The sequence below is a fragment of the Cyrtonyx montezumae genome, unplaced genomic scaffold (assembly GCF_038088225.1).
Source record: "Cyrtonyx montezumae isolate F1298 unplaced genomic scaffold, pur_monq_1.0 scaffold_8, whole genome shotgun sequence".
Taxonomy (NCBI): Eukaryota; Metazoa; Chordata; class Aves; order Galliformes; family Odontophoridae; genus Cyrtonyx; species Cyrtonyx montezumae.
Window position 1 is genome coordinate 75,787,481 of NW_027072089.1, and position 27,015 is coordinate 75,814,495.

General features: G+C 37.7%; 1 protein-coding gene across 1 annotated transcript in view; it reads right to left on the bottom strand.

Moving 5' to 3' along the window:
• Window positions 1-9,217: 9,217 nt before the first annotated feature.
• The window catches only part of DROSHA (drosha ribonuclease III), a 63,945-nt gene continuing 46,147 nt past the window's right edge, over window positions 9,218-27,015 (bottom strand). Inside the window, exons 23-32 of the mRNA XM_065752957.1 lie at window positions 25,990-26,060; window positions 24,909-24,953; window positions 21,704-21,861; window positions 20,738-20,843; window positions 17,264-17,405; window positions 16,207-16,289; window positions 15,987-16,090; window positions 13,877-13,969; window positions 12,990-13,036; window positions 9,218-9,676 (exon numbers count right to left, since the gene is read on the bottom strand). Of these exons, the coding sequence (XP_065609029.1) occupies window positions 9,546-9,676; window positions 12,990-13,036; window positions 13,877-13,969; window positions 15,987-16,090; window positions 16,207-16,289; window positions 17,264-17,405; window positions 20,738-20,843; window positions 21,704-21,861; window positions 24,909-24,953; window positions 25,990-26,060 (980 nt within the window). The 3' untranslated portion in view covers window positions 9,218-9,545. The remainder of the gene's footprint in view (window positions 9,677-12,989; window positions 13,037-13,876; window positions 13,970-15,986; window positions 16,091-16,206; window positions 16,290-17,263; window positions 17,406-20,737; window positions 20,844-21,703; window positions 21,862-24,908; window positions 24,954-25,989; window positions 26,061-27,015) is intronic.

The window sequence follows — 27,015 nt, forward strand, 5'->3', positions numbered from 1 at the left end:
TTTGGGAACAATTTTGTACACTGCAACAAAGAAACCGACTGCTCTTTCAGAGACAGATAAAATAACATTAGCATAAAACCTTCTCTCTCATGGAAGAAAATATAATTTGAGGCAACGCATCTTCCAGTAGATCCAAAATAATAATATTTTTACTTTTCAAGATAAGTCATTTCTGAATCTTACATCAGAAATTTGAAATTAGTATCTCTTCAAGACTGCTATTAAATGCAGGCAATACAAAGGCAGAAACTTTCAAAACAGCTTTTGGTTTCCCTTTGCCATAAAATATCTTTTATCCCCGGAACATTCTTCAAATTAAGAGTCTTAACATATGACTAATTTTAAAGTCATTTAGACTGTCAAAAGGTAAAGGGCACATGAGCTATAAGGCCAGCTGGGTCATCAGAAGTCTCTCTCTTTGGGACTGATGCAGTGAAAAATATCCACAGTTTTCTGAATAACTCAAGTCCCAAAAGGCCACAAATCCTAGCATTGCAACAGGGCAACCTATTCCACACAAAGGTCAGCATCGTTAAATGGAATAAACAGACCAATCCTATAGCCAGAAATGACAGATCTGTCTAGAAGGTGAAGGAGCCATGCAGCTGTCTCTTTGGGCCTCCTTAACTCCCACACCTGTACAGTCTCAGACCTCTTTACACATGCTCATCTGCTTCACTCCGTATACACATGTAGATATCTACATCTGTATGGTGCTTGCACATGGGTCAACATGTGGGAAGCCACTGATGGAGTATGGCCCAAGCATTGCCTGCTGAAGAAAGGGAGAGGTTGTGCAAGACAAGAGAACAGGACAAAGCATGGTACGGTAACCATCCTCTGGGCAGTGATGAGAACTGTCCCTAGCAGTGCAGGTTGGATAAGGCTGCAGCTATGCCTCTGTCACTGCCCTCACCTTATCTATGCCTAACCACGTGCACCCAAGTACTCACGTCCAGGGCCTGAGCTGTGACCAGATGTCATCAAGGAAAAGAGAAAGTGCCGCTTTTGGCAAAAACACAGAGACCATAATGACGATGTGATGATTAACATAGAAAGAATCCCTCGTGTTTTTGGAAACTTAAGGAACCATTAGAAGTTTCTCTTCTTTTCTGCAAAGTCATGTGTTTTTCATACCCCCGCTTACATCTCAGTCTGGGTACCTTGTAAAAGTGTACTCCCTCCTTCCCTAACACAGCAAACCACTTGTACAAGGGGTATAAGGCCAGGAAGCTGGAGCTCCTCTCAGCCAACATGAGAACCATCATATAACGTCTCCTGACTTAACTTACCACCCCCAGAATTTGTATAACCTTGGAATACTGATTAGTTATAGGTTAATGCTTGCTTAGAATACATGTGATTATAGGTCATAAGTTCCACAGCTTGCTCAGAATACATTTAATATATTGTTTTGGTGCACCTGATCTGTGTCAGTGAAGCATGCCATAGCCATAGTCTTCTTGCTGGGCAAAACAAACTAGGGAACAAAGTGGGATGCTACCAGGTAACCTATCACTAAAATAATATGGATGTAACATTAAAAAAAAAACAACAAAAAAAACAAAGTTATATGGAGGTAAACAACCTCTTCCTCATGTCTCCTACCTTCTGGACCTTTGTTGCTGTAAGGAGAGATGTCTGCCAGTCAAGGCTGGGCTAAAAGCCACACATTTCCCCCTACCTTCTTGCTGGTGAACACGAGCTTGTTGCATGGCTGCTGGCCCTCCTGGGAACCAGCATATGGTGTGTCTAGGGTCACAGGGACACTAAAAAACACGGGAGCAAGGAAATAAGGAAATAGCTTTGACATACTTCAATCAAATACTATGCAGAAAAGAAAGTGCAGCTTTTTGTACACTGATTTTCCCTTATGACCAGGCTCTAAATATACTGCACAGGCTTAGAGCCAGTCTGACCTCAAACAGGTTGTGTTCTGCTCGTATGCTGCTAGTCCCATGTCCTGCCACCAAGGCTGATGGGTGGGCTCCAGAGACACAAGCCAGAGCTGCCCAGAAGGAGCTGAACATCAAAGGCAGGGAAATGCCAACACACTGGCTGCAGAGAGAGACTACACACAACACTGACTGCTTGGATTTTCTTTTCCACTGGACTATTTTCTAATTACTTCCACGAGTTTTCGACTTGAAAGAGGCTAAAGAATACCACATTCTAGTCTGCTGCGCAAGAAATTTCAAATGTTGACATTAATGTAGAAATAACTCCTACCTCTAAAGTTAAATGCTGTAAATAAAGAGCTACATGGTATGGGGAGAGATCGAACCTCAGCTGGGACTTGGAAGTCTCAGGTTTTGTTCTCATTTCTACCCTTGACCTACTCTGTGACTGTGTGTGAGTCCTTGCCTTCTCTCTATTTCTTTCTGGGTCAGAGACTGCCTGTCATTTTGTGTTCATACAGCAGCTGGCTTGAAAAGCCCTAGCACTAGCAATGATCTCTGGATACCTCTACAATACAAACAACATTTTAATACCTGTTAAACAAGGAGCACAGAGAAAACATTTTTCATCCTCAGTAAAAAAACTTTCACACTGTAATAAGTGAAAACTTCATGTGGTTCATAAATGGTACATATAATGTATTTGTCCTAACCCCAAACACGTATTCAAATATGTTCCTAGTTAAACTTCAGAAATGTATTAGTGAATTGCTAGAATATTTCCCACCTCTTTCACTTAAGATATTGAACTTTTATTGCCTCTTTTCTACTTCTCATAAAAAGTATTGATTGCTTCATCTTACATGTAGATTTACACCCTAGCCTTGCATAAAACTGAAATCCTCATGCATTTTTTTTAAACTATCATTACCCCAAGCAGAGGGCACAACTGTATTTGTGTTACAAAGAAACCTGGTATTCTTGGCATATATTTGAAATATATTTAATATATTTTTCTGTCCAAGCCATTGTGCCTCTCCTGAAATATTTTTTTCTACTGTTTTAGGTAACAATTCTGTTTTTTTTTACCTTTTTATTTTTGCTTACATGTACAAATGTCTTTTATGAGCTAACAGTTGAAATAAATTCCAAACAGTCTAATTAAATAAATTCCCACTGTAAGCTACAAAAAGTATATCACTGCGTGCCTAAGGATCCCATATTCTCCAAAGGTGTCCTACAGACTCTCATAAAACTACATAGGACAGATTCAGAATATTATTTGCGTAGGTGCCCAGTGAAGCTTTCATTCCTGCTGTTAGTACTTTATTTCTGATATAAATCCTAAAGCTTCACTTCCAAGGTCAAGGTCATTGCAAGGAATTGATAACATACCTCCTACACAAAAGGCAGCTTTGAAATAGAAGACAGTACAATTCAGACTGTTAAACAAACAAACAAACATGTAAAACAAATGAACAAAAGGAATGGGAAGTCTTGAGAACAAGTTGTAGGGTAAAACCATGAGTTTTCTGAAAGCTTGAGGGGCTTATAAAGTTGCTACTTTTCGGTTTCCCATCATTTTGGATTTCTGGTCAAGCTCTAATCCAAAAAACCTATGCAACAGTACATAGATCGTTTTAGCCTTTTAGTGTACATATACTTACGTTGCTTGTAAAATCTGACACATTCTGACAGGTAGAAAATATATTTAAAACACACGGCTTGGGTTTTTGAAAGAGACAAAAGTATTGAACATTAAAAATCTTGGACATAAAAGATCAACAGTTTTTTACTATTTGTTTCCCTTTGAAAAGAAGTGTTGACAAAGCTAAAAGACTGTCATGTATTTGATTGTGTTCATAAACAAAAGAATAGAAGGTAAGAAGAGCAATAATTTTGGATGACTTGTCCACTATGGCCATTACAAATTATTTTCAAGGAATTTTAATTTTTTTCTTTGCTTTAAGAGAAACACACTACTTTATAAGGATATACTGAATAGCACTAGCATTTTAAAGCGCTGCTGGATTTGGAAATGGTTGCTTTTTGTTTGCCAGTTCAAGTATCCCTCTGGAAACAGAGCCACAACATTTGAATTGTAATTCTATTTGGCAGCAAAAACATTTCTTGGCTGGTCAGCATGTCAGGACTGTTCTGACACGGTAAATGGCTGAAGTAATGACAGGAGGAAGTCCGCAGGGAAGTAAATGTTATTAGAAATGTTGGCTCAGCTGGCTTCAGAGGGGTCCCATGGGTTCCTATGACCACCGTGCCCATCTTTATTTAAAGTAAGAAGCTACCTCCAATGATAAACACTCACCTGTCACTGTCGCATCACTTCTGGACCACCAACACAGGAGCTGCTTCTGCCACTGGTAAAAGCTCATGATTTGTCAGGTCAAGAGTCTGTCTTTTGTTAATGGATTACTTTTGAAATGTCTGCCGGAAGGGAAAAATATATATATTTATTTACTTCTTTCTAAAAAGAGTACAAGCAACATGCTATTCGAGCCCTGGCTCTCATAGTAGGGTCCCCAACTTTAGAGACTTTCTTGGTCATTGTTTCTCCAAGACTCACCCCTTGAGAAAAGCAGGAGGGTGACAGTGCCGAGACTGCATGGCAACGTTCTCTTTTTCTCCCTCAGAGAGGCCTTCAGGCACATGAAGAGTATTGTAGGCGTTCAAAGAAATAAGATGCTTAACCTCTGGATAAAGCCATCATTACTCAACCACAGATCCCTTATGGCCTGGACCCAAAAGTCAGTTATGTCCTCATTTTCATTTCTCAGCAATTGTATAAATAGTTCTTTATGCTCTTAACACTGTGAAGAGCAACAAAAACAAATTTTGGAGACATTCAGAAAGGACTGTAATAGAAGTCACAGATATATCATTTATACCTCTATTCATGAAAGATTTTGGAATCCTTTTAGGAAATGCAAAGGTGACTTCGACAAAGGACAACGTACCATTAAGAGAGGGTTTGAGTGTATTTATTTGGTACTCTGTTATCAATAGCAAGCAGATGAAGGAAAGTGCCTCTGAGATGAACTTCCTTTCTGAAGGGTGGGAGATTAGAACAGCTGGAGCATATAACCTACTTCATTTTAGGACTCCAGGACAAACCTGAAATTTGAGGGCACCTGAACTACCAGGCATGAGAATTAACTATCCAGGTCAGTTGAAGAAAGCAACTCTCTTTTCTTTCTTGTTTTTGAGCAGTTCTTGTCTTTTTTTTTTTTTTTTTTTTTTAAACATGGGAGATCTTTACAGCTGCAGCCAAGTGTACTGCCCAGAACAGGTAGGCTGAGCTTGGAAGATCAGCCTCTCTGCCTGCACTTCTGTCATGACAACCTGGCAGATCTTCCAGCATGCTGATACCCGCCAATGCACTCCAGGCAGCAATGCTCCTTTCCCTTAGCTCATTACCTTGCAGATCAAGGATGTCCCTACAAGCAGAAAATGCAGACAAAAGAGACTGAGGTCTTCTTTTCTGCAAGCTTCAGAGAGTTCCTCTGGCTGAGCAACTCACTGCACAGCAATGTGGTAGGCTACTGCAGAGAAAATAAAGTAAGGAAAATAAGACAAGCACAAATTCATCTACCCTTGCTTTTTCTTAGAGAATTGTTTTAAAAGAGGATCCAGCTAACAACTAACAAGTTGTTCTGATGGATGGTCCTACCTAGTGTTTCACTGCGAGGCAGCTGTACTGCGTTCATGAAAAATTTGCTGCAAAGCACACCATCTGTAACTCAAACTGGGAACACATCAGGATACAAGGGAAGAAAACTGAAATATTTTTTAAAGCCTCACTAGACTAAAATCACCATCTTGCCTGCAATGTGAAATGACCAGCACAGCCCCACACTGGTAGTCCATTTTGATGAGTGTTCATATACCAAGGAGACATTACAACTTCAAAATATAAGGAAGTAATCTATTTTTTTTAAGCAAAACCCATTGGATATTAGTGGTAGATGGTCTAATGGGCAGCTCTGCAGAACAATTAAAGGGTACTGAGATGTGAGAGGGACAGATAGGGACTTGATTACTGCTCCTCTTACCGCATTGTTGCCATCTTTTTTCTTTTTTAGGCAGTAAGAAAAATGTTCATTAGGCATCTATCGGTTTGTAACGTAGCTGCTTTCCAAGTCATTCACTACAAATCCCAACAAGGAATCAAAACAATAGAGAGCAGAATCCAAAATGCCTGCCCCTGATAGCACATGAACCTATGTTTATCAGGGAAGACGAGTAATTATCAGAAACCACTGACAAGAGATGTCACTTCTATTTCTGAGCTTATTCACAGTAAGATTTCAGTCATTCTAGGAGTTAAACTGAGGCCTGCAGGGAACAGAGGGCAGCGGTATCTTCAACTGAACATTTTCACTATAGCTTAGACAATGCTTCAACAAGATAAAATGGGACCACCTTCTGATTTAGTATTCCACATCTTTGCAAAACTGTTTCAAATGCTGGATGCCAAATAGAAAACCTGTAAGAGGCAGGGTGAGACACACGAGTCTCAGTAATTTTTATCACAATAACTATCTCCACCAAAGATGAAGTACTATGTAGATGATCAACTCCCCAAGCTCTTACAGGCTTCATAAACTTCTACCAAACAAACTTTTCACAAGTGAATCGCTTCATTTAAATACACAGCCTGCATAATCGAATAGCCTTTGAAGTAGGAAGACAGATGATCAGGACTCGCCTTTTGATCTTTCCAAATTGTTTTAGCAAGTAACAACCATGCCTGAAGTCTCTTCTGGAAAATTTTATTAGCAACAATGTTTACAGCAATCTTAGAAATGAAGGCTCTTCTAGTATCTTACTGAAACTGAAATATCACAAAGTGAATTTCAGCTCTGTAAATACTGGCAAATTTTAGGAATATTAATTGAAATTGCCTAATCAATTCATCTGGTTTGTATTATCATTCAGTCATCTGTATGCTACACATTAAAAAAAATAGTAAAACTTATTTCACAGGAGCTGCTGGATCCACGTACACCTCAGTCTTGTTTGTCAGATGTACATTGCACCCAAAACAAGTCAAGGGATTTTGTACTGGCACCTCTAGATCAGAAAAAATAAGGTTCTGGAGGAAACAAAAATGAGTTTTCCTCTATTAAGAAGCCACAGACATATTCACATCTCTGAAAAGGAAGGGAAGTAGTCATTAAATACAACAGTTCTATTGATCAACATGAGCTCAGTAATCATTTTTCCAAAATTTAAGTTAAACTTCATCTCATTTCTGTGTTACGCAGATTGTATTTACTGTAAGCATTCTATGTATCTCCTCATATTACCAAACACGCTCACAGCCACTTTTTAGTCATAAAGATTACTGCAGCTTTGATGTAGACAAAGGAAACAGTCTTCTTACAGCTGAAAAATGAAACATATTGAAAAATGTAAGGAATGATGTATGGGAAAAACAAAAGTGATATTTAAGTACAAACTAACACTTCCCCTGGGCACTTTGGTGATATGAGACATGATGAAATTTGCAAAACAAAAATGAAGATGCACCTTCTACTCGTCAAACACCTGAATCTGGCCTCTGTTAAGAGAAAGTAACAATGCACACAATTACTCATAAACCTTCTACCAATGCACCACTTCAACTTATTGCTAGAAGCAGAGGGGCAATTCTACAAAAGAAATTGAAATACAAGACTTGGGGGCAGAGGAGTTGTTGCTTCTTGCTTTTTAAGTCTGCAGCTGTTCAGAGACATTTCAGCTTTTTATTTACAGAATGAAGCGATAAGGAGCTGCAATCACTTCTAAAAAGTCAAAGAACAGCAGCATCCAGCAGAGAGCAGCTCCTTGCCTTTATCTTGCTGTTGTTATTATCCCCTCCTCTATGTTTTAATGGTTTATTATCACTCTCTAAATTACTGAATGTTTTTTTTCTCTGGTTCTCTGAAATGGATTTAAAGCACCAATCCATTAAGAAAAGACAATCATACAAGCTGGAAGAAGTGAGGTAGCACTGTGGAGTCAAGTTTTAAAAACACTTAAGCACACCTCACGTTGCATGCGTACAAAAAATTGTGTTCATGAAAAAACACACTGATTAGCACAGAAGTGAAACTTTGGGAAGGCACTGGAGTAGTCTGATTTTTTCAGCTATGCTTGTGCCTTTGTCACCTACAATGAAGTGCTTTCAGTGCTCCCTACCAAACACCTACAGAAAGGTGCTTCAGACAAATGAAGAATTAGTACTGAAAACTAATGCTAAAAAACACCACTCAGAGTAGCACATGCATTGGGCAAAGGGCCACATTTATGCATCCATGCTCAAGAATCTTCCAGGTTACCTCATCAAATATATTTGTTATTCACACTAGGTAAGGTGCATAAGTGAACTTCCTAAAAAGATACAAAGGAGGTAGAAAATGTAAAGCTACAATTCAATTTTTTTTTTCTTTTTGTGAAAGGAAGATGCACAGATGACTACACAACAGGTACTAGGTGACTCTTTCAGCTCACAAATCAGAACAGAAATGAGTGGTGTGAAGCAGGCAAATTAAAAACAAAAACACGAACACCTACAGTGAAGCCAATGGTTGAAAAAGCAACAGTAGACACTGTGGCTGTTTGGGACCATTCCAAGTTTCCCTTTAAAAAAAGGGTGCCTTATACAAGCCTCAGATTTCAAAACTGAGAAACTGGATGACATAGAGGCAAGTCAGCAGACCTGGTTGGTCTAGTCTTAAAACTGTACACAACCTACAATCTACATTTCTAGAACAAATTCTGCTCTACTGTGGATACAACCATTTTTCAATGAACTTATCTGGAACAGCATATGTAAGGAGCATCTATCAATCAGCTACACTGGAATCTTCTGAGCAAATAAACCTGTCAGAAACCAATTTGATAAAGCAGTAAGATGAGAGCAAAACTAACCTTGTAAACATAAATTTTGTACATTCTCTACAAAAAACAAACATGGTATTCCCTTGCTTCAAGATTACCTTATTTTCTTCCCCCCTCCCCCCAAATTTTACAATACTGACTTAAAAGAACGACTTTCATGCATCTATGCCACTGTGCAGGTTTGAAGTGGACAGTTCAAAATGTTTAAAACAAAAGTGAACATCTCTTTGACTTAGATTACTGACCAATCTATGAAAATGAACCAAAGTTTATGGCTGTGGTTTAGAAGAGCCTAAAATTACATTTAGCTTCAAAAGTGAAGTTGGGTATATACTCTGCTGACGTAGGATGTCATCACATTTCCTTCCTCCACCACTGAGTTCATACAATAATTGACACAACACTGTGACACAGGAGACTTGCTGAACAGCTTCTTCTCCTACAGACTTTTGAAATTAATATTTTATTATTTCATACAAGATAGCAAAAGAATAAAAATAATCCCACAACTTTTCATAAAAATTAAAATTTAAAAACAAATAATACTGGAAAAAGAAAAAAAACCACATAGTTAAAACCAAACTGAAGAAACACTATATACACACTTCAAAGTAGAGATTATGATTTTCTATTTGATATCAACAGGCACTCCTCATTCATCATCCACAAAAAACTAGGTTAGGTCTCCATAGGCCACAGTCAGAGTTATTAGGTAAGTAAATATGCCACTGCTTCCGTGCCCTCCTTTTATTTCCTTGCTTCTTCAGTCTCATCTGTCTCTCTCTCTTGATGCTCTCTTTCCCACCTCATTTCTTTCAACTCTTGTCTGTATTTCCGTTCAATGAACCGTTTCTGATGGGCCATCTGGGGAAAGTTATCTGACACAAGAAAAAATATTTTACATTAATAAACAAACTGATAACACAGTGAAAGTTTCATTTTTTTAAGCTTTCATGAGATCAGGGTGGGATGAATAATATTATTACCATTTTTGCTCAGTTCTAGTAATCCATAGAAACCAGGACTGTTGTAAGACTGGTTTCTTTATGATTTCCACGTTTCTCCTGCAACAAAACACTGAAATCTAACACTCTCAGAAAAAACAAAATATAAAACTCTAGTCTAGAAACATGGCCAAGTGTTACTTAGATTTTACATTCAGTTCCCTTAGCAACAGGTGGTCAATTCTGAAATATGAATGCGATTCCACTGTCAATGCTGTCAAGATTTTTTGCCTTGTTCTCACTCCAAAAAGTATGAGCCGCTGGTTCCAAGCATTGCACAGGAGTTTCTTTTATTATTACTTTAGACCATGAGGAACCCACTAGATGCCCCACATTATGGCAAAGTTCCTAATGGAAAAGTAATAGCGTAGCAGAATAGATTGCAGTAAAATCTGTTCTTGAAAAAGTTAGTGTTTAGCTATGTGCCAGCATACAGGCTTAGTGCAGTCTAGGGGCACGGATGGCTGAAGACTGGCTAAAACAGACTGAGATGATGGAGAGATAGCTGGGGAAGTAGATACTTCTGATTTCAGACACTTGCCACTGGGCTGATATACAGGTACATGAATGAGAATGAAGGCTGTAAAACCAGCTTATGCTGATCAGAACTGCTCTCTATTTAGTGCACACCTGGCAGAAAATGGCATTTCTGCCTGACACGGGTGCTGACATTCATCTGCAGAGGACTGCTTGGACCTCTACCTTCAGCCAGCCTGAAAGAAAAAGGTGGGAGCCTGTGACTAGCAGCAAATCCTGCCAGGGTCATACAGCAGCTAAGCTTTGGGATCAGTGCAGGCTACCCACATCAGAGATGAACACAAAAGCTTGCTGCACTGACCTTTAAAGCCATAAACAAAGTCTGGCAAACGTCTTGGCAAATGTCCTCTGCGCTAGCTAGCTACCACAAGAGAATCTAGCTGAAGCTGCTCAGGGAGGAGGCCCTAGGCACCAAGAGAGGTCTAGGTTCTGGGTGGGCTTTTCCCAAGGAGAATTTCCCCTCTACTTTCCGGGTCCCAGGAAGCAAAGAATTTTTTCAAAGGGAGAACACAGTGCAGCTTGTGGAAGAGCAGAATGACTTTCTGCTACTGCATTTTATTGGCTGGTGAAATGTGTTCTGTTGTTTTGTTGTTTTTTTTTTTTATAATACAGGAATACAAAACACTCATCAGTTATTCACAACTTGGGTATAGGAGGGTATATTTATTTAAAATATAAAACTACCTAAACAAAAGTAAATTGTTTTTAAATTGTTGTTACATTTAAAACTTCAGTGCTTTGTTTAATGGAGTTCTGGGAGATTTTGTTGCTCGTATGTACCATAAAACAGAAACTGTATTTCCACCACTTTGCCTGTAACGTGATTCTTTAAGAACCTGCAGAACTCAGCTCGGTTGCAACCTGTTTCATTTATAGCCCATTTATGATGTAGAGAGATAAGCTGACGTAATCAACATATCACAACTATCAAATACATGAGCCCTGCTCCAAAAATAATGCTTTCTATTTTATTCTGTTGGCCCACAATGTCAGAGGCAGATGTTGGCGGTATGGCAATAGAAGTTAAACCTTCTCTCACCAATATTCTGTTATATTTTGTTGTCATGTGACAGATGGCAGGAGAGTGGCAGTTGGACAGAATGGCACCTGACATGGAAGTGCATACAAAGCAATGGTGAGTCATTTATTTCTCCCATTCAGAAACAATGGCACCCACTGACATTCATTGAAGCTTGCTGAACATTTATGATGACCAAACAGTGGATGGAAGTGAGCACAGTGAGGCAGTGGGTGGCGTGTTTCAGTAGTGGCGACAGCAGATCACCTCCACTGATGTTTAAGAGCATGGCATGCAGGCTCTTGTTCGTTGCTGGCAAAAATGCATAGCTAATGGTGACGACTGGTTCAAAAATAGTGTTTTGTAGCTGAGAATTTGCTCAATCAAATAGTGTTATTGTGTTCTCTATATCTGTTGTAGTTTCCATGGAAATAAATAAGAGGCATTAACTTCAGAGCAATCTATGTATGAATAGGTACATGAAAATGAATTTTACTTGAAATTAACTACACATATTTCTTTAAACAAAAAAGGTGCCCTGACCTGAGAAATATGATCAAACTTCAAAGTTGAGCTTGCTTTGAGGGGCAGATGGAATAGAGACCTCTAGACCTCTACCCAAACAAAAACATTAATCAGAAAAGAGCAGTGAGAAGTCTTACACTAAAATAGTTCACAGCACTTTGAGAGGCAACACTCACAGGAAAAAACAAATAAAACTTCAGGAAGATTTTGCAGTTATTTGCTGGAGAAGTTACTCCTTCTACTTGTCAGATTTACTGGTGGTGAGATGTCTAAGCCTGGCAGGTGGATATGAAAAAGTCTAAAATCCCTGTAATGACAGGGATTCATTGTCTCCTGAAAGTTTAAGTCCTGCAATTTCCACATGCAGAAATAACAGATTAAAAACCTCTGGCATTTGGGGAACTGCAGATATTTCAGTCAATTGTAAAAATGTACCTCTAGCCTTTCCACATAGAGTTTCTTTTGTGCACAGAATGCATGTCATCTGTTTGTTTACAATGGTATTTTAACTCTAGTGACTGGTTTTCATATAAGATGTCTGCATACGCACACTTCTTTCACTTCAGATTTCACTGCAACTGCTCCCATGCTGGCATTCCTTTGCATAATTTTGAAAGATGCATGCAAGGATCACTGTACCTTCAGCTGATATAAGCTGCTGCTAACAGAAAAGTATCAACTTACATTGGCTGGAGACCTGCCCGATAGATTTTAACCTGTCTAACCAATTTAATCGTAGCCAACTTAAAATTAATTTTCCTCCTCTGAATTACAACACGAGATAGATATCCTCACTATCAAACTAAGCAGGTTTATCCCACTGCATTTTTAAGCATGGAATAAATTCTAAATGAGACTACTGCACATGGTTCCCTTCGTGAAGCATTCACTGTAACATGTCAACTCCCTCTGAAATGATGAATGCTACCTATTGGTCTCATTAACACCACTTTTATAGAATTGCTTACAAGTACTAATAAACAAGCCTGTTACTCAGAAGCTGAAAGTATTCAGTACACTGTATTGGATTTTGCTCCCACACAAAACTTGCACCTCACATTAAAGTCCAAACTAAAACCAATTTTCTTTGTTACCCAAATATCTTACATTTCTCAAGTGCATCCATTGCAGCTCCCATTTCTGCTTGTTGAATACTGTGAAAGCCAAAAAAAAAGATGTTAAATGTGATTCAACTTGTACAGAATAAACCAAAGTATCTAATAAAGTTACTATGAGACAGAGTTTTGTAATAAAAACCTCTGGATAACCATGAGCTCATCATTTCCAGAGTATATATCAACCTTTCTATAATTATGAAAACAATAGCACTGCAACTCCAATACAACATTTTAAAAGTGAGATCAATAATACTGCTAACAAAATATTCTACTTTATCTTTTGCTGAAGCTTTTTAGCTGAGAGAAAAAAAATGGATTGAAGGTATGAACTCTATAAAGCCAAAGACATTTTTATAAATGCCACCAGATTTGGTAGCAAAGTAAGATTTTTTTTTGTTTTGTTTTGTTTTTTTTTGTTTGTTTGTTTTTGTTTTGTGTTTCTGACTAAAAACTTTGTGATTTTTGAAGCCATTCCAAAATACCTAGAAGTGATAACATCTGATGAAAATTAAGAATCTTGCACCCCAACTTTGCCAGCCTAACCTGAACAATAATCTAGCAGCAGGGCCAAAGACAAAATTAGTATTTCCAGCACTCTGTTCTGCAGTTTCCACTCTGGAGAGCCACAAACAGGAGTTCATTGCTGGCCACCTGGTTTTTAAGTTCAACAAAAATGAAGTTTAAGATCTAGGAGTGTACAAACATTGAGCTCTTCAGGTATTCCTGAGGCAGAAACTCAGAATGATCTGACGAATGCCCCATGGCTTTAATCTGTAAGGCTAATCAGATTATTATGTATCTTCACAGTGGGTCATTTTGGACACTGCCACAGTCAGACAAACTTTAACAACATGCAATTAAGTTTTTCCACTATACCTTGGGCCTTTACCGCACCCTATTCTTTCCCCTTTGAAATAAACAGCTACTGTGTATGTCCTGGCATGAGACGGTCCCACTGTCTGTAGAGTCCTGAAATGAGAGACATGATTTATTCAGGCAGGAAGTATTAAAAAGCAGAATCTGTCAGCGGCACATACATCACCAAGCTTTCAGTCCAGTAAATACATTCAGTGGAACTAATGCATAGCAAGGAGCAAGAGTTGAAGGATGGCTTTATAAACTACATTAACCCACAGATCACCCAGATTGTGCGTGTGCAACAAAGAGAAGTAATTTACATAAGATGCATCTCATTAATATTGAATGTACTTATTCTTTGATGTTTAGTCAGGAGCACTCTATGAAAATCAAAACTTTCACCTATAGGCAAAAATGTATACTATGCACAAAGTCCTGAAACACTAAATACATTTGGAATAAAATCACTTAAATTACATGAATCTGTGCAATTGCAAGTAAATACAGAAATATGATTGTGCACTCTATAATTTTAATCACTGAGAGAGGACTTAATATAGGACATGGTACCTCACTACACCACGAATTGTCACAGTACTTTTCCATCAGCTTTGAAAAGTTTGAGTTTCTGTCACAAAACAAACTTCCCTTTTGAACTAGGAATGTCTAGGACATGCATCAACAACCACCTACAGGGGAAAAAGATAATTCCCCAGACATACAATGAATTTGCTTTTTCTGCTGTCTCTTCCTTCTGTCCCACATCTCTCCCTGCTGTCAGCTTGAGTTCTGTCCATTAACTTGTTTCTTTTTCAAAGAAGCAACAATTTCACATCAATTTTTAAGCATCTAACTCTAGTACTCTGTGTGTTGTGTAACAATAAACATGAGCAAATAAAAATCACCCCAGTGTGGCTGACTGGGGTGCAGCACTAACTGTACTGAAACATAACCACAAGAAAAAGAATTTAACAAGGTAATAGGAAGATAACAGTGTATTACTAGCTCTAAGCTGTAAGACAGAAATCAATTTATTGCCATAGCAAAAACAAAACAAACATTTGGTACTTGATACTCAGTGGGTTTTACAAGAAATGGGAATCATATCTTTTGTATTCATCTCCCTCACTCAAGATGAAGGTGCAAGTCCTCAAACTGTGACACTGAGAAGTGATGTTTGCATAGCATCAGTTACAGTGTTGAAATGATCATATTTCTGAAGAGTACTGTTCCTCACTAACTGAACTGCTACAATTCATTGAGAACTTTACTTCAGTAAATGTGTTAAATGCACTCAGACTTTTATCCTTCATGTATTTTTGATAAAATAATCCCAACAGTAAAAATCTTGAACTTTCTTAGCCTTTAACTCTTCTTTTGGGGACTAATATTGCACATATTCCTACATAATTGAGTATATGTGTAAGAAGCATACAATTCTTAAATTGTATTATTGCCACTAAAGTAGCTATTATCTATTTTACAACTGAAAAAGAAGGGAAATCCACCCCATCCAGCTTTAAGCATCTAACTGAGGTGTCCAAGCTGAAATTCATTGCCCTGAGCTCTTCTGTTACTATACAGGAAAACAGATACCAGATACAGAGTGAATTGCACACCACAAATGTCCAGGATCTTTGTTGCCCTTCAAATGCACCTGACTCTGTGGTCTACCATCAGAATACGTGACAAAGCATTTATTGTGTTTCTGCAGGGACACAGAGAAACCTCATACTATTACTGAAAAATCAGATGGAGGTATCTTGACTTCATATCCGAATAGCCGCTGTTGCAATCATTACATATAAAAAAATTCCAACTCCTTACACTGAATAAATAAAAAACACAGAATTATGTCAATGAAATATTCCATCTGTCCATCACACGTAACCTTTTCCCCTGAAACTGTAGAAGTTAAAATCACTTGCTAATACTGTCATGGTTTAGGAGATCTAAAGCTTGGAAAACAAATAGTTCAACATTTTCCATCTTCAGACAGAGACTGGAGGGCTTGGATAACCACAATAAAACTAAGCTATGGAAAAGACATAGAATGACTGAGATCATCTCCCTCCTTATAAAATAAGGATTGATAAGTAATTTGTATTTGTAAGATGCTGTTTCTTACTTGTAAAGAGGAATGTCTGGTTCTTTTCCTTCGGTCCTGAGAGTCAAGCAGCACTGCTGAAGCTGAGATTTGGGGTCATTCCAATCTTGATTTAAAATGAATTCCTATAACAAGTTCACAAAAATGTTTTTGCAGTTGAGAGATTGTGGTAAAAGTCCAAAATATGATAACATATTAAAACATAGTAGCGATAGTCAAGGAGGAAACGGAATGGTCTTACCTTTAGCCGTGGAAAAAAGCATACATTCATGAAAGTGTGAACATATTCCAAATCTTTATCAATGTACAGGGCAGCAATAAAGGCTGGGGGAAGGAGAAAAAAAAGGTACTGTCATTCATCCAAGGAGAACGTTAATGGCTTGCACTTTTAGAAACAAGCATCTCTCTGAGTACTCTAAAGCCACATTCAATTATGTTTCACAGCAGCAATCTGATGAGGGGATTATTATCTTGCATACACAGGAAAAAACAAAGTTGACCAAGAGATTAAATGACTTACCCAAATCCACTCAGTCATTTAAAGAGTTAGAAACAACACTCAGCTCCTAATCTCACATTTTAACCAGCAGACCATGGCTACTTACTAATAAATCACTACTAGGTACCATAAAAGAAGTTTCAGATATAAATCACTACTGTTTGTGAGCAATTTCCATTTACTAAGAGGATTTGGCAAAAGCCAAGGAGCTTGAATGGCTGACAAAATGTATCAAAACACACATGATACAGATTAACTTCCTTTGCACAATATTTATCACAGTTTCCACTTTATAAATAAATAACTTAGCACACTTTCACAAATAGACAAAAAAAAAACTTTAATTTCTGTGTAGCTTTCCTTCTAACAGAAGGATCATTTTGAAATATCTCAAAATGTAGTTAAATGAACCACAGAAATACTCCTGGCTGATGGTATTACTTTATCTTTTGATAATAACAAGAACATAATACATTGAAACTGCTGCTAAAAGAGCTTGACTCAATATCAAGTTTTAACTCTTTAACATGTTCTTTTGACCCAGTCATCATTATCACCATGGTCAATTCTAATAAGACAACAGTTTTGTATCTGCAGTTATACCTCCCTTGCATATAGACTTGAGTAATTTAGGTTGGTGTTTTAAAATCTTGCAAGTACAGATACAGGCATAATTGATCAGAAAATCTGAACATTCTTTTTTAGTAACGATTTGTAAGATTTCTGATGGCTTAAATAAGCCCCAAGGAAAAAAAAAAAGTTGCATAAGTACTAAGTTGTTATAACCACACTGACTCACATTCCAAGAGATCAGCCAAAGTTTTAGTTCGAAGAGATACAGGTCTTTTCGTCTTGTCATTAGTGATGGCAAACTCTTGCATTCCCAGCTCTTCTGCCACTTTGGCCTGCGTCCTGTTGTTCACCAAAGAGCTTCTCAACAGCTGCAAAAGAATTTTACCCAATGGCAACAATTAGCAATGCCAAACTATAAAATGTTGTGAGAGCTGGGGGACATTATTAGTTTTTATTCTTGCTGCCTCCCACTTCTCTGTTTATTCGTGTTTTGTTTCAGCACATACTAAATTATTCACGTAGACACACAAACACACCTCTCCACACCCTCATTCTTTCTACTGCTGATTTCTCACTTACATTTCACTTCTCATTAGATTTTAATACTTTTTATATCCATTCCTTCTACAGGAAAGTCTTGCATTTAAAATGCTAGTTTGGGAGTTTCTTTGCATTCACAAACCATCTCTTCATCACTCCTATACTTCTTCAGTTATCTGCATTTTTCTACTATAAGTAGTACACAGAGATAAATAAACTACTTTATTCCACGCAAGGCATAAACATAACATTCTAAAGACTGTAGCACAGTCCCAGGTGTCTACCAAATAAGAAATGGGCAGCAATTGAAACAAATGTACATCAAAGCAAAACTGTCTAGTTTCAGTACCAGAAGGTAAGAAAGATGCTCTGTTCATTTGGGTAGAGAAGAAAATGCTTATCTGGATAGCCCATATGTACTATTACACTGTTCTACTGAAAGCAGTATAGCTGAACTAATGAATCCCTGATGAAGATCAGGCTCTAATACTTCCAGTGTGTGACAGTGCCCAGGATATCTGGTTCTCCAGCGGAGTCTCCAAAGTGCTTACCTCTGACTCTAGGCAGATTGCTTAAACAAACAGAAATCTGTCAAAGATAAAATCTCAGATAGCTGAAAGGAGTATTTTGGACTTTCAGGTTTCCATTCAATTTTCTGAACGTCTAACAAAGAGGAGTTGCTGGTTTTTCTTTTTTTAAACAGATACTGTAGTGTAATAAATAAGGGATATTCTGAGAACTACACCTCTCCTTTCCACTGCTTATATATAATCTAGATTCAAGAAGCTGCATACAATATTTTTACCTCTTTGTCTTCCATGTCACATTTGTACAGCTTATTAGATCCAAGTTATATTCTACCTGGCTCCAGAATGTCAACAGAGCTTATGAAAATAAAGATTTATTCACTACACTCGATACTTCATCTTTGACAACAGATAAATAAAGAACAGTATGTTCATAATTTGTTTGGCAATGATGTATGAAGCAGATACTCACAACTTGATCTTCATAAACTAGGCAGACTGCAGAAAGGATTAATACCTTTCTTTCTAACCTGTGCTAAAACTCATCTTCCGTTTGTTCCTTTCCAAAAATCATTCCTTTTTATGTCCTTAAGATAAACAATCAATATTCCTCCCAGTCAAGTCCTAACTACAGTATGCAACCTACAAGACAGAAATGCAACAAAAATCATGCGTCAAATATCAGTTTCTTGCAATGGGAGGAGCACAATTTCTTCTAATGCATTTGCAAAGTATTTATTTCAACAGGAACCAAATCCATGATTAGTACTATCATAAAAGAGCCACATACACACCACACAGAGAATTACAGATGACAAGAGCCAGTTATACTACTACCCATGACTGCAGCACAAACAGTGTTGGAGAAGTATCTTCCAACACTCACTTTTTTTTTTTTTTGACAGATCATTTAGCTGTCTCAAAATACATATGTAAAATTATAATCCCTTCCTTTTTCTTATATATCATTAATTTTGACTTTTCTTCACAAGTACATCAGAAACCACTGCATAGCCAGTCAAGCAGGATTTTCCCACCCTCTGACAACGCTGTCTTCAACCCAACAGGCACCATCCATCTGATATTTCAGTATTACTTCAAATCTCACCAGGAGAAAGGAACACCATGTTTGCTGTCTCTCTTCAGGTCCCACATCATTCATCTCCCTCTTACTCCACAAGCCTAATTTCATTTGTCCTCATACTTAAAAGACTTTCAAAGACTATTTTCTTTTCAACTGTATCAATCCACAAAATTAAATTTTCCTTCATGGCACTGCCTAGCTCTTTGTATTGTTATGTATTTTCAGCATTCATTCTACTCTTTGTAGTTTCCCCTAAATCTTGGGCAATGTGCAGCTTGTTCTACTTGCCAATTCACTTATCATTAAATTAAGCAACACAGTGACATTCTGATCACTGTTCTGAGTATTTACACCCATTACCAGCAACACTAAGTCCTTCCTGCCAAGCAATTCTTGAAAGATTTATCTTACTATAACAACACTGATGCCTACATTCTTAAAAGTCACCTACAAACGAAAAAGGATTTCTGCCTTATGTTTTTGTTTCCTCTGTGAAAAATTAATGACAAGCCTCTTTCCCTTTTAATTTTCACATCAAAAGATCAGGCTTTATCAAATCCTTCTCCTGAACAGTGCAGAAGAATTCATACAAATGTAAATGAAAGTTAAGTAATGGTAAGGAAAGATGAAAACGAGAGCACATATACTTCCTCCTTCTTGAAAACAGCTAAGTAGTATTTTCTTCAAAATACACTATCTGTCAGAGATTTAGTATCACCACCTCTTTATTGATTTCAGAAAACCATTTACAGTAGCAAAGACATTTAAAATGTTACTCCCTAATTTTAACTAGAGAACTTGGCATACATCCCTAATATATATCAATTTTTTAATCTAATCACCACTTGAAAAATAAGAAAAATTTAGAAAGACTAAGGAAAGCGCTGTCTTCTTCTCAATAGTGCTTAATGTGAGCTGCAGTACTAAAGGATTCAGTTAATCACAATAAAAAGCTACATATCTTACAGTCCTATATTTACAATACTGTATAGTACTGAAAAATCCCCAAACATCATTGTTCAGAGCCTGAACAAAAGAGTGACTGAAAGGCTGCACCAATCAGAAACAGGTAACCATAAAATTAAAACTAAATTCAAAAGTTACTATGGGGCATCCAGATTAAAAGCAATAGGTAAAACACAGTAAAACAAAGAATTTCTTGTCTGGAATGGTAACCCTGCTACCCTGTTGCAGGTTCAATGGACAAGAAGTCATGAAAAAACTCTTACATAATGTGCACATTTAAATAAATGGTTTTAAAAACCTGTCTTTAAATATGACCTAGTCTTACTCTCAATTTTTAACTTACATCCTTAAAACTATTGATCTATTCCACAGACAACAAAGATTATTGTACTGAGCTCATAAATCACCATTTCCTACTCACTGCACAACTCATGGCTTCAAATTTACCAAGTCTTACTAAGAACAGTGGTTGCTGGGATTTCTTTTATTAATCAAATCTAGAATAATTCACTTGCCACTTCCATAATTTCAGTCTCCATCCCACACTTGCTTTCCCGGAGAGCATGATTGATGGCAGTCTCACCGTTAAGTGCCCTTCATGATGATCGGGGAAATGTATGAATAAATACTCTGTGGCTACCAACTGCATTATGGAGTCACCCAGGAATTCCATCCTCTGATTGTGGCCTCTGAAAAATGAGACACCAATGCAACAAAATCAATAAGTACTCAGGAAGGAAAAAAACAAAAGCAGCATGCATATACAAATTAAAATAAAGAATGATCTGAAAGTGAGCCTTACTTGTTTTTAAATACGTTTAAGACAGATTTCCAGTGTTAACACTGGTGAGATGAAAACACAACAGAAACTGCTGTAATGCTGACTTTGAGCTAGAAAGCAAATCAGGGTAGCTACAGATAAACACAATTATTAGATCACAGGTCTAGGACAGCAGTTGACATCATGTCTGTGATAGGATGAAGTCCAACTATAACTTCTTATAAGTACCCAAACCAATGAATGCACTGACTGGTACAAAAAAAGGTCTGTCAAGACCTACACAAGAAATAGAAGGATCAGAGTTTAAGCCTATGCTGAGAGCTTGGACTAGGTATCCACTTGTACAACTGTTCTCTTTACCATAGGGTCTAGCAGCTCTAGTCAGACTCCCAAAACCCACTGCATGTTTAGGTGCTGTACATACAATACAGTACAAGGGCTGCAGTTGTCCAAGAAGCATGATTTTACTTTCTGACCCTGTTTAAGAACTACCATGTTCTGATGAAGCATCAGAAATGCTGTCTTAAAGTCAACGGTCCGTGAAGCCCAGCAGATACACCAGGATGGTTCCCTAACACCCTTAGAATTCCCAAATTATCCACTACTGACTACTATCAGAGAGAGGATATTCAATGGCAAACATTTCAGTTCTTTCTCTTCTGGAGAACAGACATATCATATAGTTTGTCATTGTCAGCAAATAAAGCAATTTCATCTACTAACAGTATAGCCATAGAGATGTAAGAGGGCACTTCCCAAAATACTCACAGAGTCAGGTGGTTAAAGCCTACAGTCCTCAGAGTGAATGCACGTGCTAGAAGTCGAACGTGAGTAAAGATGACTCCAATTGCCTCCTCAAACTCTGTAAGCTTTTGAAGAACTGGAGAGGTCTCAATGAGTTGCCTGTCAGTATTAGACTCCTGCAGCTGTAAGATGAAAAGCAATGACAATCCGGTACTTCAAGATATTTCAAGAATTTTTCAAAGAAAAAGATATCTTCTGTAAAACAAGGTCAAAGAACACAGTGAACAAGTCATTCCGTGTACAGCTTAACTGAGTAAACCCAGTTACCTCTAGGCTTTTGTCTTTCATAATTAGCACTCAATGTGAGGTCTGATGAACTTGCTTGAGATGTTTTTCACTTGTTTGTTTTGTCATTTGTGTTTGCTATAAATACCTCATGATGCTTTAAAAAAAAATTACATGTTGCTTATACGGTCTTGCCTCATGCGAATAGCATGATAATTAAACAAGATGAGAAAAAACAAACAAATCAATTTCTCCCACTTTAGTATTAAAAATGAAGAACAGTACATAAAATTCACAAAGACAAGAAAATTAAAATGATCATTTTAGGTCATTAAACATCCTTATCAGTTTCTCGTCTGACGTCCCTATTTTTGACATTGTTAAATGGCTTCCTGGGGCTGGGAAATTACTTAGGCACTTCCTCCAACCACACTAGGCATTTGTCCTGTATACCAGTGCCTCAGAGGAGAAAGCACTCAGATGAGGATGCCTGAAGGAAAAGTAGTAAGCGTGCAAACATATTAAGGACTGTCTGGATAAATACCTAATCCTCCAACTATCAACTGCAATGGACTGCCAAGTTTTACACTAAGCACACTTAGTGACCTGCAGTAGGTTGTGCGAATTTCTTCCACAAACTCTACCACTGTCACATGAAAACTTCCAGTATCTCCAGAAACATTCAGCAACATGTTCCAGATCCACTACCGTTTTCATAAGAACCAGCTTACTCACTTTTGAACTCCTGCTGTCTGTACTGGAACAAGCAGTGAGCTAACTGCTCATCTACTCATGTTCCAGAGATGTCTGTTCCAGGCCCTCCCTTCCCATCATCTCTTTCCCCAACCTGAAGATTGCAATCTAACTTGCTTTTCTTCAAAGAGAAGCTCGTCCGTACCTTTGATATCTTTGCTGCCTTGCTAGTTCTTTCTTCCCAGCATCTTTTATATTTCCACTATAGTCTTCTCAAAATGTGAAGCAGAACACCTGATAATACCCAAAAGTGTACATGAGCCACTCTGTCTGTTATCACCATTTTTTTGAAGTAGCATTATGATCTTTTCTGGTCTGTTTTCTGTCCCTTTTCAATTAATTGATAACATTCAACTTGCTTTTTTATTTAAACATTACTGAGCTTTAACCCTATGCCTCATAGGCTACACAGGATTTCATTCTGTTTTTCATAGAACAGCTACTGATTTCATATTCTGACTGTCAGGCTGCAATTTTTCAGCCACATGTCAACCCTGCTACCCTGAATAATTTGGTACTGTTAAAAAACTGCTACCTCGCTGCTCCTCCTCCTCCCTAAGGTGAGAATGCAAAGTACCTGCATTTCAGCCAAGATACACAGGGAAATGTGATGATGATCTCCATTCCTTGTATGATGTGGTCATTTCAATCCCCCTGTTTCTTATGCTTTGCCATTTCTTCAAATCTATCTGAGGAGTGATCAACTCACTTTTTTTTTTGTTGTTGTTTCTGTTTTACTTAATATTTTCTTAATCATAGTTTCCACTTATTTGGCTGCTTCAAAATGACAGGGTTGCAGGCCTACAGCTCTATATATTTCATCTGGAATTGCTATTATTTAATTTGAATCTTATTTGCCATATTGTAATAGACACTTCAAAAATTTTAAAAAGATACTCAGGCTAGCTCTACCCAAAGGCAAGCCTGAGGAGACTACGTGTTACTTCTTGGCACACAAGAGAACTAGGATGGCTTCTGGGACATGGGATGAAAATACACTTTCATCATACAGAAGTTAAGACAGGAGTAAGAAATGACAAGCTGCATGTGCTATATCCAATTTCTAAACAGAATCTAAGCCTTCTTCATGAGAATTGAGACAAAGATGATTAAAAAAATAATTCAGAATAATAGAAGTTTTCTTGGGAACTTATGCTACCATTTAGCATTGCTGGAGCTGTATTCTTTAAAGTTTATATTTCCACTAACACCCCTTTCTATTTAGTGTTGTCTTATACCCAGCATAAAGTTGGTTTTAAAATGCTTCAGATGCACTGATTCGTTGTGAAAGATTTTGTCTATGTAACCACTGCAATAACCAAAAAGCTATATGCAATTTTTCAGATGCAGGACTCATCCAGATGCTGGAGGGTGTGCTCCCAAAAGCGTTTCAAAGGAGTCTGACTGACTGCACAAAACATCAGAGATTTTTGGACAAAAGAAACTCTCTCAGATGTCTGTGTGATCCTGAAAACCTTACTGCCTGGATCACAATGCAAAAACAGCCATTCTTGTGGCACTCCTGCACACTTGGAAAATGTGAAGGTGGGAGCTACAGTGCAGAGAGGTTCTGTGACTTGCTCTAGCTCTCACCCAAAATTTACTCAGGGAGCATGGACTGAGAATGAGCCCTCCAATCTTCTGACCTTGTAAGCTAACAGCATGAGCACTTTACAAATGTGTGGAGGATATATCAGTTTTCAGACACCTTCAGAATTTCAGTGTTCACTTGCTATTAAAGGTACTAAAAATCACAGGAACAATCATGCTGTCAATGAACAAAATAGCTCCAGCACGATGCTCTTAAGACATTTAAATAACATGCCTTTCTACTGCTAAAGTTTCAGCCTTAATTTCATGTTAACAAAATACATGCACAGACTGTTTTTGTACTCTTCCACCAGCTTCCACAAGATGAACTGGAAGATGTCAAAATGTTACCTCTCACTAGATTTATCATATGGGAAGTACAGTTATATATCAAACACGAGCCAAGGAAAGGTGAATGATTAATCCAATGAGAGGCAGAAATTCGTTCTTCATCCAAAAAGATCACAAAGGCAAATACATATACTCCACTGGCCACTTTTTTAGAGAATTTTCTAAGATGTCACTACACTGAAAACCTATAGAAAAGCATCCCTGAAAATAAAAGAGATATGAAATTTATTACAGAGAAGAATACACTTACTTGGAGTGGGTGTAGTGGATAATTAAGCCATACATCCCGCAGGTCCTGTGAACATTGAGAGATGCCTTTAATGCTCAAGGGAGTCATTTAACAAATTCCACAGTACTAAATAAAATGTCATTACTTGAAATACTGAACTATTTCAGATGCTGACATTGCTTATTGCAAATTCAATAGTGCTGGCAAACTAATTTTTAAAAACGTGTATTTGCTGTTCAAACTGCCTGTAGTTCTCCCAATTAGCTTGTGTCAAAGAGGTGGAAAAATCCTTGAACCAAATACAAAGCGGTTAAAGAAATTAATAGAAAAAAGAAAGAATTTTTCAGGCCTCAGGTTCAACTTTATTTGCATGCTTCAGTAGCAAGTTTGATTTAACTTGAAGTGGGAACTAAAGAAAACAAAACCCTTGTGGTTCTTGTCTTTCATACAGGTTTCCTTCATTATTTGCTGCTTGGTGTCCATAAGCACTGAGTGACAACAGGCTTCAAATTTCAGCTACAGTTTGTTATTTCATGGACTTTCAAGATGGAAAAAGACTGTAATTAACCTCCTAACCACTGCCACGTGTACTGTCCCAGCAGAATGTACTGATTATTTCCCTTAGTCATTAGATGGGAAAAATTCCAGCTAACAGTGACTGAAGATCAAATATGCAAGAAAGAATCTGACTAATAAGGTATTCATTCAGTTGCATAACACTTTTTGCAAAAATACATCAAAATCTATTGGGAATCATACGATTTACTTAACTTATGGAACAGGAATAGTTGTTCAACGTGGCATCCGTTCTCCAAGGTATGCTGTCCAGATGGATCCACAGTACCAGCCACTTGTCAAGAGTAGCACTGCATGGAAACCTGCAGGTTTCCCACACCACACACACTTCCCTCCCCTAAGCCAACCAACACACAGCTCACCTGAGGGAACATTATTGATTTTTGTGCCTGAACCAATGCAGCTTGCTGTCATAAATGAAGTATTCCATTTAATTTCTAGGAATTGAGTTCCAGGTGTCTTCATTTGAGATTCCCAGATAAAATATTTTTTGAATGAAAGTTGAGTCATAAAAATACATAAATACCTTGTCATTGAAGAGCAAACGTCCAAATAATTGTTTGGCTTCCTCAAGACTACCCTCCAGATAAACTGCTCCTATATGAGGAGACCAAACATTAAAGTACAATAACACATTTAGTTCCTAGAAATTACTAAACACTCATTTACTAGTTTTTTAATAGCATGCTGTGGTAATAATCAAAACAGAATTTCCCATTTTTTGAGAAATCTGAAACACCAGCATAAATCAATGGCTGCAAAATGCACGGAAAAAGCTGACACAGTTAAGTCTTTGATAGAAAATGATGCATCCAAAGAGCAAAGTTTAAGCAAATTAGGCCAGAAGCAATCTATTTCTAGGAGCAGTCTGCACTTTTCCAGCTGTCTATACCATATGTGTAGACAGTGACAGGCATTAAATACATTTCAATATATAGCAAATAGTTTTCATTTACTCTGCACTTTCAACATTATATTCTGCATATAAACATGTCAGAACTATTCCAAACTTCAGCGCCTCCCCAGTACTGCAACAATACATTATCTGAAATGGAAACTGCATCTCTCTCAATTTCTAGAGATTACTTGCAGATACACATATTAACTGCACATTCAGTCCTTGCTATACCTCCACCTGAACATTCGTTAACAAACTGCACATTCCATGCTGGCAAAGTATGGTTTTTGTGTGTATCATATGTACTCTGTATCCACACAGGAGCTTTTAAAATTCAATATCAACACTCTGTCTTCTGATTATTTTTACAGAAGGGCTATGGAAAACCTCTAGCTAGACTTCATAAGCACATCTGCTTAAAAGCAAAGAAAATACACAGCTACATGAAGAATACACAACAAAGCAATCAATGTTCCCAAAAAGTGAGAGCGCTGCAACACTGTGCTTCCACCCCTTCCATCCTTTTTAATTCCCTCAGTAGGTCAACTATCTTCTTTAGACACTTAGGAGAATGGCTCGGGAGTTTTACGAGAGCGTCTTGCCCAAGGCACGTTATGAGAGCACTGAATTTCAAGCAGGCCTAGGCAGTCTACT